This window comes from Trichosurus vulpecula, chromosome 5 (assembly GCF_011100635.1).
Source record: "Trichosurus vulpecula isolate mTriVul1 chromosome 5, mTriVul1.pri, whole genome shotgun sequence".
In the NCBI taxonomy this organism is placed as follows: domain Eukaryota; kingdom Metazoa; phylum Chordata; class Mammalia; order Diprotodontia; family Phalangeridae; genus Trichosurus; species Trichosurus vulpecula.
In genome coordinates, this window is record NC_050577.1 from 128,620,875 (window position 1) to 128,637,198 (window position 16,324).

Below are 16,324 nucleotides of genomic sequence, written 5' to 3' on the forward strand. Positions count from 1 at the left end.
AAATGAAATCTGCCATTCAAAATGTATTGAAAAATGCTGCTGAACCAGATGAACCCATCAACTTTTTCAAAACAATTGTTTCCATCCCACCAAAATATGAAAAGAATAAAAAGCATGAAATAAATAACTCAAGACAAGCATATCTTTTCCAAACTATGTAAGTAGCAGAAAGAACATTTAACAAAGCCTTTCAGAACAATTATTCTCAAATTTATTTGAAACAGCCCCTTACTTTATAACATTTAAACACCCAAGCCAATTCCTATGACCTTACAAAAGATCAAACAATTAGAGGGGTACCCAAGCCCCCAAGGAGAAATGCTGGTGATTTCAGCAAACATCTGGTTGCTATTTTCAATTATAATAAGAACTAACTCCTGCTTAAGGAAGCAGTTTAGTTTCTTTGGAGTAAAAATGAGACACTGGGTTTTTTGTTCTCTTTTCATAGTGGAGGGTAAAGGAAACACCAGAATAGAGAGGTCACCAGAAGCTCAGCTTTTATAAATAAGAAAGTCTTTTTAAAAATTAAAGTAAATTGAACTCTTGTTCTAGTTGAGTAAACAACTCAACTGAGCTTAGGTTAAAAAACCATATCTTGAAGACCGAGTGTGACAATTAAAGACCAAATTCTGTTTAGTCATAAACATATCAGTAGTTCCATAAGTGTGGCTCAAAACAACAATAAGCCTGAGAACACAATTACTATGTGTGTCATGATACTATAAAGTAGAAAGCTGTAGACTTCAAGTTTTCTTGATGGAGTATCTTTTTTTCTAGTTTGATTAACTAAAGGCACAAAAACAAGGATGGCATGGGCCAAAACTCATTACTTGCATAATAAAAAACATATGTCATATGTGTTCTATGTGAAACCTTGGCAAGGCAAGACACACAATGCCTTTCAAATGTGACCTTTTGCTTCTGACTTCCAGCTAAGCAACAATATAGGCAGATTAAAATGGGGAGAGCAATTGGCAGGGAAGGGGGGTGCTACAGTGGAAAATGGTTCACAAAGCTCTCAACTTTTAATCTATCAGTAGAATGTTGTCCAAAAGGGGAGGCTTCAGAACATAAAATCCCCAAATATAAAGCAATGCAGAGAAGATTCCACTACTTCTTTTGCAAATTTCTTCTGCCTACAGAATACCCAACAAATACAGACAAATTCTAACAAACAACACAAAAATAAATGCTGTGTAATTATAATGAATAGCCTTAGCTCTGAAGAAAAGATAAGAAAATTGCCCTTCCTCCTTTCTTTGCCAAGATGAGAGTCTACTGGTGCGGAATATTGCACATACTGTCAGACGCTGAGTTTAATCCCCTTTTTTAAAAAAAATTCTATATTAAAAGGAACAATTTACTAGAGGGGAAAGAGGATATATATTTGGAAAGAAAGGTGGTATAAAAATGAAATACATCAATAAAAATTAATTTTTTAGAAAAAACAGATGAGTTCTAAACACAGGCAGCAAATATGACATTTTTTTTCAAATATGTCAGGATTTTTTCTCCTTTGATGGATCACAAGGCAGTGATGGTAGAATTAGAGCTAACTGAAGTATTCAGGCAGTCAACATGGAGCATATCAACATGGAAGGAAGAAAACAAGCATTTAAGTACCTCCTGCATATCAGGCACTGTGTTAAGCCTTATACATATATTGCCTCATCCTCACAAAAACCTTGGGAGATAAGTGCTATTATTATCTCCATTTCACAGTTGGGGAAACTGAGGCATACAGCAGTTAAGTGATTTGCCCAGAGTCACAGAACTAGGAAGTGTTGGAGGGTGGATTTGAACTCAAATTGCTTTCCTGACTCCAGGCCTGATGCTCTATCCACTGCTCTGGCTAGTTACCTCATACGATGGCCCTCACAAGGTAGTGTGGATACAGAAATTTTAAATGTTCCACCTTTTCTGAAGAGCTCACAAACTAGAACAACCTACTTCACTAATTCTCTCTGAATCTTCTGCAGCTGAAAGGGCATATGGTGCATAGCAAAGAGAAAAGAAAAACACCCTCTTCTAGAAAGTACTCTGAGTCAGAAAGTTGTTGTTAGATATGCTTTTCTTTAGGAGTAAGTTGAAGACTTTTAGGAGATGGCTTCTTTCTTTTTTTTAAGATTAATTAATTTATTTTTAGTTTTCAACAGTTACTTTTAAAAGATTTTGGGTTCTAAATTTTTCTCCCTCCCTACCCTCCCCAATCCCTCTCCCAGATGGCATGCAATCTGATGTAGGCTATACATGTATAATCATATTAAACATATTTCCACATTAATCATGTTGTAAAAGAAGAATCAGAAAAGGGAAAAACTATGAGCAAGAAAAAAAAAGCAAACATAAAAGGAGAAAATAGTATGCTTTGATCTGTATTCAGACTCTCTAGTTCTTTCTCTGGTTGTGGATAGCATTTTCTATCATGAGTCTTTTGGAACTGTCTTAGATCATTGCATTGCTGAGAAGAACTAAATCTATCAAAGCTGGTCATCATACAATATTGCTGTTGCTGTGTGCAATGTTCTCCTGGTTCTGCTCATTTCACTCAGCATCAATTCATGTAAGTCTTTCCAGGTTTTTCTGAAATCCACCTGCTCATCATTTCTTTTGGAACAATAGTATTCCACTACATTCATACACCACAGCTTGTTCAGCTATTCCCCAGTTGATAGGCATCCCCTCGATTTCCAGTTCTTTGGATGACTTCTTTCTTTAGTCTTTTTATCTAGTTCACTGGTAAGAATACATAGTGGCAAAGGCACAGATGAAGCCATAGTGTCCTGGCTACAGGCTTGAGTTCTATCTCCAGTTATTAGCTTGGTTTAGACCAATAAACTGCTCTGTTTTCTCAGTTTCTTTATCTGTAAATATACATAATAATATGTGAAGTACTTGTCCCAAACAATTGTTATGAGATGAGAAAATAAATGGGAAACTGTAAAGCAGTATATGAATGTCAGTTGTCATCATTCTTATTTATGGAGCTCCAATCTCTTCCCTTAATGAAGTATTTTATTTTATATTTTTACCAGATCTGTGATTTCATTGGCATAGGGAAGAATCCATAAAGGAACTCTTTTTATCAATGTACATTGGCACAGATCCACAACTTCCATAGGTTTGACAGAATAGCCTGCAGCAGTATGAGATAAAGTTGTTCAGGATGATATAGTGAACTTGTGAGAGGCAGGATTTGAATTCATGGCTCTCTGACTTAGAGACCAGCATGTTATACATCATACTCCTTCTCTTAAGAAAGTATATATTTTGGAAATATATTTTACATGACTACATATATATAACCTATTCAAATTGCTTACCATCTTAGGGAAAGGGAAGAGGAGGAAAGAAGAAAATTTTGAACTCAATTTTTTTTAAAATAAATGTTAAAAATTGCCTTTATGTGTAATTGGAAAAAATAAAATACCATTTTTTTAAAAGTATGTATTTTATAAATATACAGATACAATAACTACTCCCATTCCACAGTGTTCTACAGTTTACAAAGTTTTCTCCCTTCCTTCCCTGTTAGGTAAAGGTCCTCTAAAATGCTAATTGTCAATTTTACATTAGGTGGGGGAGGGTGGACTAAATTAAGAATCTGATTTCTAAAAGTACTATTTATAGCTTTTACATTAAGCTTGGGGATGGGGTGTTTAGAAATATGATCCCTCTCAGGGATTTTGTAGAGGGTATTTTTTGCATTGGAATGGAGGCTTGAATAGCTGACCTGAAAGATTCCATGAAAGTTAAGAGTGTATCACCTTGAGCTGGTTTAGACAGACAGATGGGGTGGGGGGGGGGAAGCTAGAGATAGAGATAGAGATGGAAGGAGGGAGGGGGAGGGAGGGAGGGAGGGAAGGAGAGAGAGAGAGAGAGAGAGAGAGAGAGAGAGAGAGAGAGAGAGAGAGAGAGAGAGAGAGAGAACACTTAAAGCACATGATAGTTTTTCCCCCAAACAATAATTTCTATATTTCCAGGAAGAATCAGACATATTTTGATAGTTTGAAATGTTGTAAAGGCGTGGATTTTATATGCAGCATCACACATCCAATATCCTCCCCCCCAAAATCAATTTGAATTTTTAAATTTTCACAGCTTCAACTACTTATTCCTCAGATGACTTCCAAATCTCTCTCTAAATGCCACTTTCTCCTCCTCTTCCAATTATCCAGTAAATACTTTTGTTTGAATACTCTGCTACCAATGCAATCTCAACACATCTAAACCGCAATTCATCTAAACAGAAAGCATAAAGTCATTAAAAATTCCTTGTACAAGACAGCTCCATCTCCAGACTGTGCATTTCACAGTGGCTGTTCTCCATGCCCAGTAGTCTCTCCTTCACCTCTGCCTTATGCCTTCCCTGGCTTTCTTCAAGTCCCAGCTAAAATCCCATCTTTTACAGGTACCTTTCCTGATTCCTTTGCATTCTAGCATCTTTCCTCTATGGTTTATCTTCAATTTACCCATTATTTATCTAGTTTTAAAGAGTTGCTTTCATGTTGTTTCCTCCATTAGACTGTAAGCTCCTTGAGAACAAAGATTGTGTCTTTTGCCATTCTTTGGATTCCCAGTGCCTAGCGCAGTACCTGGTGATTCATATATGCTTATTTTCTGACCAGGAAATCGTATCATTGCAGGCCAGCACTTACTCTGCAACTGATAACCTGAAAGAACTGTCTAGGGCAGTAAGAAGTAAAGTGACTGACCAAGGTGATACAGCCAGTATGGGTTAGAGTAGGGACTTGAAACCTGGCCCAACCTGACTCAGAACTCTCCTTTTACAATATACTACATTATCTCTCTGTGTGATGCATGTGATTTACATAGGGTGTCCCAAAACTCTTAGTGAAGTTTTATGCCAATAAAGCTTAAGATTTTGGGGACACTCAGCATATGTCACAAATGTACATTGCACACTGATCTGAGCACAATGCAGGTGCTTATGATTTTATTTACTAGATCTGCCCCCTCAATATGTTCATATGCATTATGTTTTTGTAAAGTCAGTGTTAATTTAAATTCACTAAGGTAGCTCAAGTTTTTTTTTAAAGGCATTCTGTGATGAATCATTTTGTACAGTGAAAAATCCTTTAGTAATGAAATTCGTAGGCCAGTAACTTATCTGTCTGATGAGTTTCGATTTTTATATACTAGCTTTATTTCATCAAGGCACAATCTTTCTGGGCACGTGTGTATTTCAATAGAGTCCAGGAGCCATTTCTTGTACTCTTTTAATGAGAACCTACGTGTGACTCATTCAGAGAACCACACGTCTGAAAACACTTTCTTGCAAGGTCATTTAATTTCTCCTCACACCTATTTTTGAGCTGTATTCAAATATATAAAACTATAATCTGTTTTTAGAAGCTTCCTCGCCCCCACCCCAAAGGTGACTCCTTGATTTATGACTCATTCTAGAACTTTAACCACCCTCTAGTTCAAGAAAATGTCATTCCCATTTAGTTCAAATTATTACTTCTCGGTGCTTTCTTGTCCTAAACTAAGTAAACTACGGGGTGTGTGTGTATGTGTGTGTGTGTGTTTTAATGTAAGCTTCCAATTATCCAAAGCTAAGAATAAATTGTAGTAGTATTTGGGTTTTTCTTTTCTTTTTCATATACAACTTTAGCAAAGGCCTTGGGCAAGCAGCCACCATAAACAAACCTCCTTAAAATTTAGCTGGAACATTAAGAGATACATGAACAAGATAGACATTTTAAAAAGTGAAAGTAAGTGTGAATACAAGCATAAGAACATAAAAGGTGATCGTATTATATAAACAGGCAAGGATAGGGACCTTTTTTCTTTATAGATTTTCCACTACATTGTGGTGATCTGTATCATTCACTCTGTTAAAATAATACTCCCTAAGAACACACTTGGATAAATTATAGTGGGCTTATTAGAGAACACTGGGAAAAAAACATTGAATTATACCACTCTCCAGCATAAAATGTGATCAAGTTTTGTACCTTCCTGAATATCAAGAAATAATATTTATCACAGTATTAACTCAGACCCAGAACTTCCTCAATATAGTATAGGGGTTTGGGGAATGAAGTAAAGTGGGTTTGGAAAACACTTATTTTTGGTGTTCTCACACTTTTAAAAAAAGCTCACTATAAAGCCACAAAGATAGATAATGTGGAAGGATATAAATATAAATAGATATAGATAAATATGCATATATATAAAACAGACATATATAGATATGTAGATATATTCAACATGTAGCAATTACATAGAAGTTATTTGGCTTCTATGTAATAAACTTATCAGGTTTGCATTTTTTCTGTTGAATACAATTCATATCCAATGTAAGTGGAAGGCATATCTGGATGTTGCATTCCCGAAATTTTTTCCTCTTCAAAAAAAAATCCAGAGAAACACACAATACTACTACAAACAAAAAATTAGAGGATTTGTAAACATCTTCCTGGGAAAATAGATTTCCTAGCACCTAGTGTACTTAAAATATGTGAAATGCTCATTGTAATACACAAGGCTTAAACTTCAGACAGACATGTGGCATGATACCTAACTTTTGCGTTAGATAGTCACTGAAATTAACACTCAGGACTCCCTTGCCTTGTGCTAAGTATGGCTAAAGGCCAATGCATATTGTATAGGTGGGTGAATATTGGCTGAATTGGGCTTTATCTTGCTGCAAAACCCACAGGCCTTCTATGTGAGGTCTGTCATTCTAAATTTTACACTTGGTAGGACAAATTGAATCACAGAAAAATTCTGGGCTAGGCAACCTAGTACAAAGACTAGCTAGAAGCAGTAGTAAATATTAGTCATCGAGTGTTAGTCACAGGTTTAGGTATTTAGATATACATATAAGATCTAAAGGGTATTGCATTTAGAGGTAGAAAATACCTCGTTTTGTCAGATCATCTTATTTAAAGATGAAGAAACTAAGGCCCAGATTTGTCCAAGGTCATACAGGTAGTAAGAAGTAGATTTAGGAGTCAAGGGTCAGGTCTTCTGACAGCCTTATCCAAAAAATGTATATTAATATAGATGTATATGTAAATGTCAATATGTGTGTACATACATATGTGTGTATGTGTGTATATATGTAGACGGCTGCTAGCCCTCTTGCAATTTTTGCCCTATTAATCCTCAATCACACATAAGCCACCTGAAAATTTGCTTTCTCAGATTTAACTCTTAGGTTTAACTTGTGCCCTTGATACCATGCTCCCCATTTCCTATAGGGCCTTGCCTATCCATGAATCTCAATCTCTCCTCCTCTACTGGCTCTTTCCATTCTGACTGTTTATAAACATGCTCATGTCTCTCCTACCACATACTTTTCAATCCAGTGACATTGGCCTCCTGGCTATTCCACAAAACAACACTGCAGTTCCCTGGTCCAAACATTTTCTTTGTCCTCCATGCCTAGAATGCTCTTCCTCCTCAATCCTCCTGTTGACTTCCCTGGTTTCCTTTAAGTCCCATTAAAAATCCCATCCTTTACAGGAAGCCTTTCCCAACCCCACTTAATTTTAGTACCTTTCTTCTGTTAATTATTTTCAATTTATCCTATATATATAGTTTGCTTTATATATACACATATACATATTGTATCCCTCATTAGATTGTGACCTCCTTGAAGGCAGGGATTGTCTTTTGACTACTTTTGCCTCCCCGGTGCCTAGCATAATTCCTGGAAAAATAATAGGTGCTTAATAAATGTCTGTTAATTGACAAATTCATGTCTTTATAGTCTCTATGCAAATGGCTTTAAAAGCTATGTATCCAGCCTTAATATCACCTCTGAGCACCAGTGGAGTAATTCCTTTGACTCAGAATCATGAATTTGGTTCAGATCCTGGCTCTGCTACATATGTCTTTTATAACTACATATGAATCACTTAACTTTCTGCTGTGTTTTCTTATCTGTAAAATGGGGAGATTGGAATATATTGTCTTCTTAGGTCCCATTCAACTCGAAGTCCTAGGATTATTTTGTATAATGAAGATCTTGGCTTCTTGGAGCACTCACTTTAGCTTTGGCTTAATACTGTCAACTCATTTGTGTAGCAGGATAGAGTAGTCTAGTTTGGCAAAGGAAAAAACAGTTGTGGTGAATTCCAGATTATTCAGATTTTTATATGCTTGAATATTCCCCATTTTGAGCAATTGAAGTATTCAGAATTCTCTAATATCAACCCAAATAGAGACATCATATATTTAATGAGTGTGAAGCAACTTGTTATATGCAATAAATGTAAATACTTCAGGCAAAAAATAAAAAAAAAAGATGTTCCAAGAGGCCTACACTCTCAAAGACATTCAATGCACTAAGTTTTACATACCTTTATGGGTTGAACTCATGACCACATAAAACAAAAAGCAATAAAATAATTTCATTTTGTGTCAAATGACCAACGAAAGGTTATGTAGTTTATGGCTATGGAACTTATTTATGGAAGGTATTTTGGAGACATTAATCCTATGACACAAATTAGAAAATGTAATGAGCATTTAGAACAAAATACAATTTTCCATTCCTATGAGAGTCTGAAATGGGCCTTTCTCTTCTGGAGTCTGATAAATATGTTATGAAGAAGTTAAAAATGACCCAAAACGATGAGGAATATGATAGAGAGATAGCAGAGGTACTGTGTGGTTTTGGGAAGTAAGTCACATAATCCCTCTGAGCCTGTTTTCTCAACTGTAAAATGGAGATGCTAATGTTTATATAAAGTGGCAGAGTTAGCTTCATACCCAGTTTTGAGTCCAAGTTCAATCCCTGTTAAAAAAAATAGCTTTTGAATTCAAACAGTTAAAGCCAATCCACCTTAGAAGAAGCTATAAAGGAAAAACTTTGTAAGGGTCAAAAACTTCTAACACACAGAGCACAACAATAAATGCCATTTGGTTCATTAGTTCTCCAGTGCCAGGTCCCCATCTGCCCACAGGATGCCTTTGCCCAGTCCTTTGATGTTTGGAGGCAGCAACTTAATGCATCTCTGCTTACAAAACTGACCCAATACCTGTTTGGTACAAGTAGGAATATAAATACCTCATTCTCAAAACCACAAATGGATCTGTGGCCTCATTCTATCCTCTTTGCATAAGAGGACATTGGAATGCAGAGAACATCTGAGATGTACACATGGTAAGTCAATAGAAAGACCAAGAAAACAACAACAGGAATTTCAAATTCTCAGTCCTTTGCTCAGACTATTGGGTTCATTACCCACTTCCAGTGGAACAGGTAGTGGGTATAAAATCAGTTGTATTAGTCAGTAGTCATCTTAAGAAGCTAAAGACTCTTTACTTCTCAAGTATCTATACACATACATACATACACACATATAGATATACACATACATATATACATATATAATAGTATATAGTCTATATAGAATTATATAGAATATAATATATAATTTATATTCTATATATTTAGTATATATTGTATTAGTTATTTCTGAACAGGACTACTCATATGTAAGCTCCTTGGAGACCAGGACTGTTTCCGGTTTTATTTTTGCTGGTGTGTGGCACAGTGCTTTTCACACAGTAGGCACTTGATAAATGCTGGTTGAATTGGATTAAGTCAGGCCTTGAGAACGTTTGTTTTCGGTATCCCTCATTTTCCCTTTCAATGCTTTCTTTCTTCTTTTTAGTACTCCCTGCTGCCAGGGTGCTTAGTAACTTATCCTACCTTGACCTAGTAATGTTATCGAGCACTATGGCTTCAGGTCAGCGCCTCCCCTGCCTTCTCTCACTCCTCCACCCCATCAGAACTTACCTACCCTGTGTTCCACTCCTTCACAACTTTACTATTTTGCTAATTCACAAATAGGTATTGCTGGTGATTAAGCATTATTTGTCATCTCTCTCAGATAATGTATTTACATTTTAACTGAGGCTTTCAATGTCTTGACCCAAGGGGTAACAAACATGGCAATTTTATGCACTATGGAGGAAATTGATTTGGAGTTCTTGGCAGGCAGCTATCTAGTCCACCTATGTATAAAGTCAACCCTGATGCTGAAGTAAATCTTTAATGACTCACACTAAAATACAACAATCAATGAAAGCTGCTTCTTAATGGTTAGGGGTCCAAATCTGAACTACTGGCAATAAAATAATGAAGGCAAAACATTTTCATTAAGTGGCATTCTTATCATTAAGTGTGATTGCTGAATATTGCTATGTGTCTTAGTCTCTGTCCCCAGTACCATTTTGAAGCCTTCACAGCATAATTTCATGATGCATCTTGAAGGCCAGCATGTTGTATGCAATAGAGACCAAGAAGAGTTGAAAACCAAGGGCTTATAATGTTGGCAAGTGATTCCATGGATTCCAGATATGATTATTCTAACAGAAGGGGATTCACATCCATTTGTGATCCCAAGCCTCATGGAGCTAGCTAGATCACTAGAGGGATTGCACTGAAGGAGACCCACATTCTCTCTAAAGCTGGCTCACTCTCCTCTTGGCCTTCTCTACCACCTCACCAATCTGTTCCACCACCACCTGCTGCCTGGTGCTCTGGGGATAACTCAGCCCTGAGGCTGACTCATATGATTGGTGAGTCCCTGCCTGGAACTACCTTCCTCAGAAGACTTAGCTGTGCAGCAGACTCTCCACTTCAGTCTCACCTTCTGGTATGTTCCACCTCCACACGGGCTGCCTGGCCCCTATGTGAATATCCTCTTTCCCTTCCCCTTCCCTCAGCTCCTCTTTATGTTTATTTATTCCTATTAGAATTCAAACCCCTTGAATACTCTATTTTTTTTCTTGAGGTCCTTCATCCCCTGGCCCTCCTCACCTTTCCAGTCTCACACTTTATTCCAGGCATCTACAATCCAGTGACAATGACCTCTTTGCTATTTTTTGCACATGACAAACACTCCATGTACCAGCTCTGAGCATTTTCATTGCTTGTCTCCCAGGTCTGGAACTCTCTGCCTCCTCATCACCAACTCCTGTGCTCTCTGGCTTCCCTCAAGCCTCAGCTAAGTCTTCTGCGAAGACCCTTTCCAGTCCTCCTTAATGCTAGTGCCTTCCCCCCTGATTATTTCTAAATTAGCATGTATACATTTTGTTTCTGCATAGTTGTTGCATGACCAATTCATTATATTACGAGCCCCTTAAAGGCAGGGAATGCTTTTTGTCTATTTTTATATCCCCAGCTCTGGGGACAGTTCCTGGCACATAGTAGGTAATTAATATATGCTAGCTTGATTTGACTTAGAAGTAGGCACTATCTTGTTTACTTATTTTTGTATCCCCAGTACTTAGCACCAGTACCTGGCACATAGTAAACATTTAGTAAATTCTCTCTCCACCCCCTTTCCCCTCTTTTTACCCTCCTTCTCTCTCTCTTCCCTTCCTCCCTCTCTCTGCCCCCTCCCTTCCCTTCTCTCTCCTTCCCCCCTTTTTCTCTGTCTTTGTCTCCCCACGCTCCTTCTCTCTCTCCCTCTCTCCCTGAGCAGACCAATTAGAGATCCTATGCCATAGGGAACTCCAGGTACTAGAAGGCTTGTTCTTCCCAGAATTCAAAAGTTAGGTATGCCATGTTCTGAGCTAGATATGACTTTTGAATTCTGGGAATCTATAGCTAGATATGACTCAGGCCAGTTCCCTATTAGTTTAAGTAGAACGAGATGAGATACTCATAGGTCATTCAACAATTGCAAATAGAGATTTTCTTAGCTATAGTAAGAGATGGATATTCAATAAGGATATATAATCAGGGCACCATGACTTGATTCAGATGAAAAAAGCTCCCCTTGCCCTAAATTGCTTATGGTGGTCTTCCAGCCAAGTATTAGAAAGATGCTGGCCATTTTGTCCTACGGTAACCAGGAGATGATGTCAACAGTCCTAACCTTTCCATCTCTGAACCAATAAAGTCGTAAAGACAGTTTCAATAATTTTTAAGGGAAAACTAGCCTAATTTGCTTGGGTAGAAGAAGCAGGATACTGTTCCCATCATAAACCTCATCCTTTTAACCAAGTGCAAACTTTTTTCACAATTTGTACTTTATATTTTAAAATATTAGAAAGAGGATGGAGAATACAATTTTATAAAGCAGCTGGAAAGGAATTAAGGTGGGACAGCAGAGAGCAAAGAGATCTATTATTCAAGGTTCAAGAGCGATAAAAGAGAAATTGTTTTCTAGAGGGCAGGATACAAACTGTAAATACAAACATTATAGGATTACAGGATCATAGGAGTGAGAGCTGGAAGGGACCTTATAGTCTATACTGTAGACTCTATAGGATTTAAATGACTTCTAATTGTCCTCACCTTGGTTCAGCTGCCCCAGCCCAAGGTCAGCCCTGAGGCTTTCTTCTGAGGTAATAATGGCATAGCCATGATGTGTGAGTATGTGCTGATAAAGCTGAAGTTCCATTTGGCTGTAGGAAGAAGGCACATAGAGCACTGCTCTTCTTTCATGGCTTCCAAAGTGCTTCGAAATAGACTCTTTAATCTGAGAAGAGAAGTGAGAGTCAGACATTAAAATTAAGGGGGGGAAATTATGAACTTTAGTTGAGATACTCTGTTTAAGCAAAGTCACTTAACCTCTTCAATCTTAAACTTAGTTCCTCATCTGTAAAATGGGTAGATGGTTGGACCACATGGGCTCTAAGGTCCCTAGTAGCTCTAAATCAATGATCCTAAAGGTCATTAATGCACTAATACAGCACAGTAATACAACACTTTTATTTTCTCATTGTTGCAATAGTCCTTGTGGCCAAAATTCCAAAGGCAAATTAACATTGGCAATTAAGAAAGATAATCATTTTAGACACTAAGAAGTTGCAGCATTGCTATTGTGATTTTGGGATCTTCCATCTACTTTAAAATAATAATAAAAATAAAAGAATTCTCAGGAGATATAAACTCAAGCAACTAAAGTTCACTGCCTAAGAGTGAGATTTTGAAGGCTCAGAAGAAATCCATCTCTCCCCTACCCCAGCTGCTTGAAAACACTTTAATAGGAGGTTTAACCTTTTATTCCATAATTAGAGATAAAGCTTAAGATTTAAAAAATACCTCTTTTGTATATCCAAGCACTCACAAAGTTAACATATCAGCACCTTTATCTTTTCCTATGGGATTTAAGTATAAAAACTTGAGTGGGGGTGGTTAGAGAAAGAGATAAAAGAAAACCTTTTTTAACCTCTTATTTCTCTCAATGTGCCAAACACAATTTAGTATCCCTGGTGTTATTAATAGTAAAACCCTCAGAAAAACCCCAGGATTGTTTATGGGACAAGTAGGAAAGAAGTTATGACTTTTTTTCAGTGACCAGGGAAGGAGAGAAACCAAGTAGGAAAATAATCCCTGGGGTGGAAAGAAACAGAAGCCGCAGTGCCCCTTAGTTTGAGAATCATCCCCAGGATTTACCCCTACCTTTGTCTCTTCTACTTAGATCCTTTTTCTTCCCCGGCCCCCTCATCTTCAACCCTGTATTCTGAGGAGCCCATCCCCCAAGCCAGGAGAGCTGCTGGTGGTAGTATTTTATAATTGGCTGGGTCCCTTCAGTCTTAATGCAGACTTTGGAAGCCTCCACACAAAGTTCCACATGGAGAAACCCGAAACACTAAAGTAAGCCAGCTTTGTTAAAGGGAGATATGCATAAAAGGAAAACGTAGTCACTGAGGAAGGACAACGGGACAGTCCTCCTTCAGGGTCTGAGATTGAGTTGGGTGCCTCCTGGGGTCCCAAATTAAGGTATCCTTTCCCAGACAATGGTTTCCAATCCTACCCCACCTCCCCACCCGCCCCCAAACCCAATCCCCCTTACACGGGCCTAGCAGGACCAGGAATTAGGAAGACCGAGGAGGGGCTTGACATGGGGACTGGTTACGTGCTTGTGGCCTGAGAGAGGAAGTCGTCGGGGGAATTGAGGGCTAGGTGATATTATATAGGTGGAAAAAGAGACTTTGGAACCTTACTGCCAGTCTTAGCCCTTGCGGGCGGATGCCACAACTTCCCCATCAGAAATTTTTGAGCTTCCCCAGGGCTTCTTCATTAAGAAGGGTGGGGAGGCTCCAGGAAGAAAGGTAAGAGCTTGGAGAGAGAAGAAAGTCCTCAGTTCTGGGCATGAGTGAGTAGAGAAAAGAGGGTCCCGAGTGGGAATGCTGAAGGCATTTTTCCATGTTAAAACTTTTCCGTGTAGTGATTATATGGTTTAGAGTAGGGGTGACCTCTCTAGCAGCCTGTGGACTTCTCAGAACGTTTCTTTTTTTAAAAAAAATGCATAATTGAAAAAAAATGCTGAATTTCAGTTAGAGAACTATAAAGCTAGCATTTTTTTTTTTTTTTTTGCTATCAAAGTTCATGGACCTCAAGTAAAGAATCACGATCTATAGCATTCTTTGTAAAGTACTTCAGTTACATTATGGGTTAAATATGGTTTTGTGGGCTGGCCAGGAACGTAACCACCATGTATAGCAATATTTCTATGGGAAAATGTTTAGAACTCCTCTTCCCCCCCTGCCCTGCCCCCCAAACCAGCTTAAAAATAAACTTTTGGACTAAGATCCAGTTGTAAGTTGGCCACTAGCTGTATTTAGTTGAAACACAGATTTAACTCTCCAAAGTAAGAAAATGCTCACTAGAAAATGTGCTATGTGCCTTTCATGATGAATGCCAAAATGAATTCTTAAGAAGGAACATTTGAAACCAGATTGAAAGGTGAGCTAAAGCTGATTAGTGAGCGATCCATTGGACTGCTCCCCAGAAGGCCAAAACAAACAAACAAAAGACTTCCCTTCCCACTTCCCATTTCCCCCTTCCAGGAGTCCAGTGAGAGGGAGAGGGAGAGGGAGAGAGAGAGAGAGAAAGAAGGAGGGCAGATGTTTTGCAGTAAATAAATGGAACTCAAGCTACAATGAACAGTGTTTATGCGTCTCCTAAGTGTTCACATCATCTTCATTCTTAATCACAGGATGCAATTTTCTGTAACTATTGGCTTGTGTATAGGACTTATTTTGGTAGTGGTATTTTAGCTCTCTGATTCATTACTAATGTGCTGCTTTTATTTTAGAGATATCATTCCCCCTCCTCCTTTCAACCTGGATCAGTTTAGTCAGAGATGATGACATATTTACCCCTACCTCTCATTTTTAAGCATATCCTAAATAAAGTATATTTCTCCATTGTATTTTTTTTTGGTAAGAATCTTTGGGAACTAGGCTAAACAAACACAGAAATGTGTCATATCTATATTCAATCTAGCAGAAGAATAAATAGGAAATGAATAGGTCAGTGGAATTATGTTATGTTATCCTGTAATACAAACTGCTCCCGTCCTTGTAATATTTATAACACTCTGTGCCAGCAGAAATGGTTCCACAGCAAGACTCACAGACCTTGAGCTTCTGCTTTAGCCAGTCGGCCAACAGGTGCAGTTCTCAAATATGCAATGAAGCCTAGTGAGCAAAGAGGCCAACTGTCCTAGTACCAGCTACCAATCAAATCACTTCATGCAAACAAGATCTTCTGCCTTGTTTTGAGGACTAACTGTAAACTGAAGAATAAATTGTGTTTTGAAACCACAATAAAAACAACTCCAAACTTCCTCCAAACAACCTTGGTGTTGACCAACCATTTAAGAAACAGTATCTCTGAGTCTTGTCTTACCACAGATGTTTAGAAAGTTACTTCAATTTTTTTTTTGTTCTTTTGAAAAATTGAGATGAACATGTTTGGAAATCATGTTGTTCTCCTTGTAGGAGGCTATGTACTGCAAGTTTAAGATTTTTATTAGAAGTAATTTTAAATATTAACATCTACTTATTCTTTCAAAAATAACTCTTAATTATGAAAGTTAAATATGTGGACTATTTATTAATAATATTATAGTCCTATATGTAGCTATGCTTAATACTCTCTTCTGAAACATATTTAAAGATTTAATCTAAAATATGATTTAAAAGCATATTTTTGCCATTTTACCTTTTCAGTCTCAGAAATACTTCTGTTCAAGATTAAGTATAAAAACATTACACATTTGCATTAAATGATTAATATGTTTCAATGAAATTATAAACATTAGAAGTGAAGACAAAAATGAAAATCACTCATACAACAAAAGCAATGGATGTAAATTTAAAATAGTAGATGAAGAATATCATAAAAGTACTGCTGGTCTCTTAGGATTTAAAAAGTCTTTTTGCTAGTCTCACCTCAAGACTATGAAATATAGCTCCTTTTAGTAATAGTCGAGGTGAAAAATACAACTTTTTTCATCAGGTTGACAGAGGGACTTTTTTCAGCATTAAATAGCTACATACAGATTTGTATTTATGACACTCTCTGATGTTGAAA

General features: G+C 37.4%; 1 protein-coding gene across 2 annotated transcripts in view; it reads right to left on the reverse strand.

The window, feature by feature from the left end:
* Positions 1–16,324, reverse strand: part of CPED1 (cadherin like and PC-esterase domain containing 1) — a 417,833-nt gene that overhangs the window by 356,129 nt on the left and 45,380 nt on the right. For both annotated transcript variants that reach the window (XR_005010444.1, XM_036758868.1), the window contains exon 3: positions 12,293–12,476. Coding sequence is in view for 1 of the 2 variants with exons in the window: in XM_036758868.1 (XP_036614763.1) it covers positions 12,293–12,476 (184 nt within the window). In the remaining variant the exon portion in view is untranslated. The remainder of the gene's footprint in view (positions 1–12,292; positions 12,477–16,324) is intronic.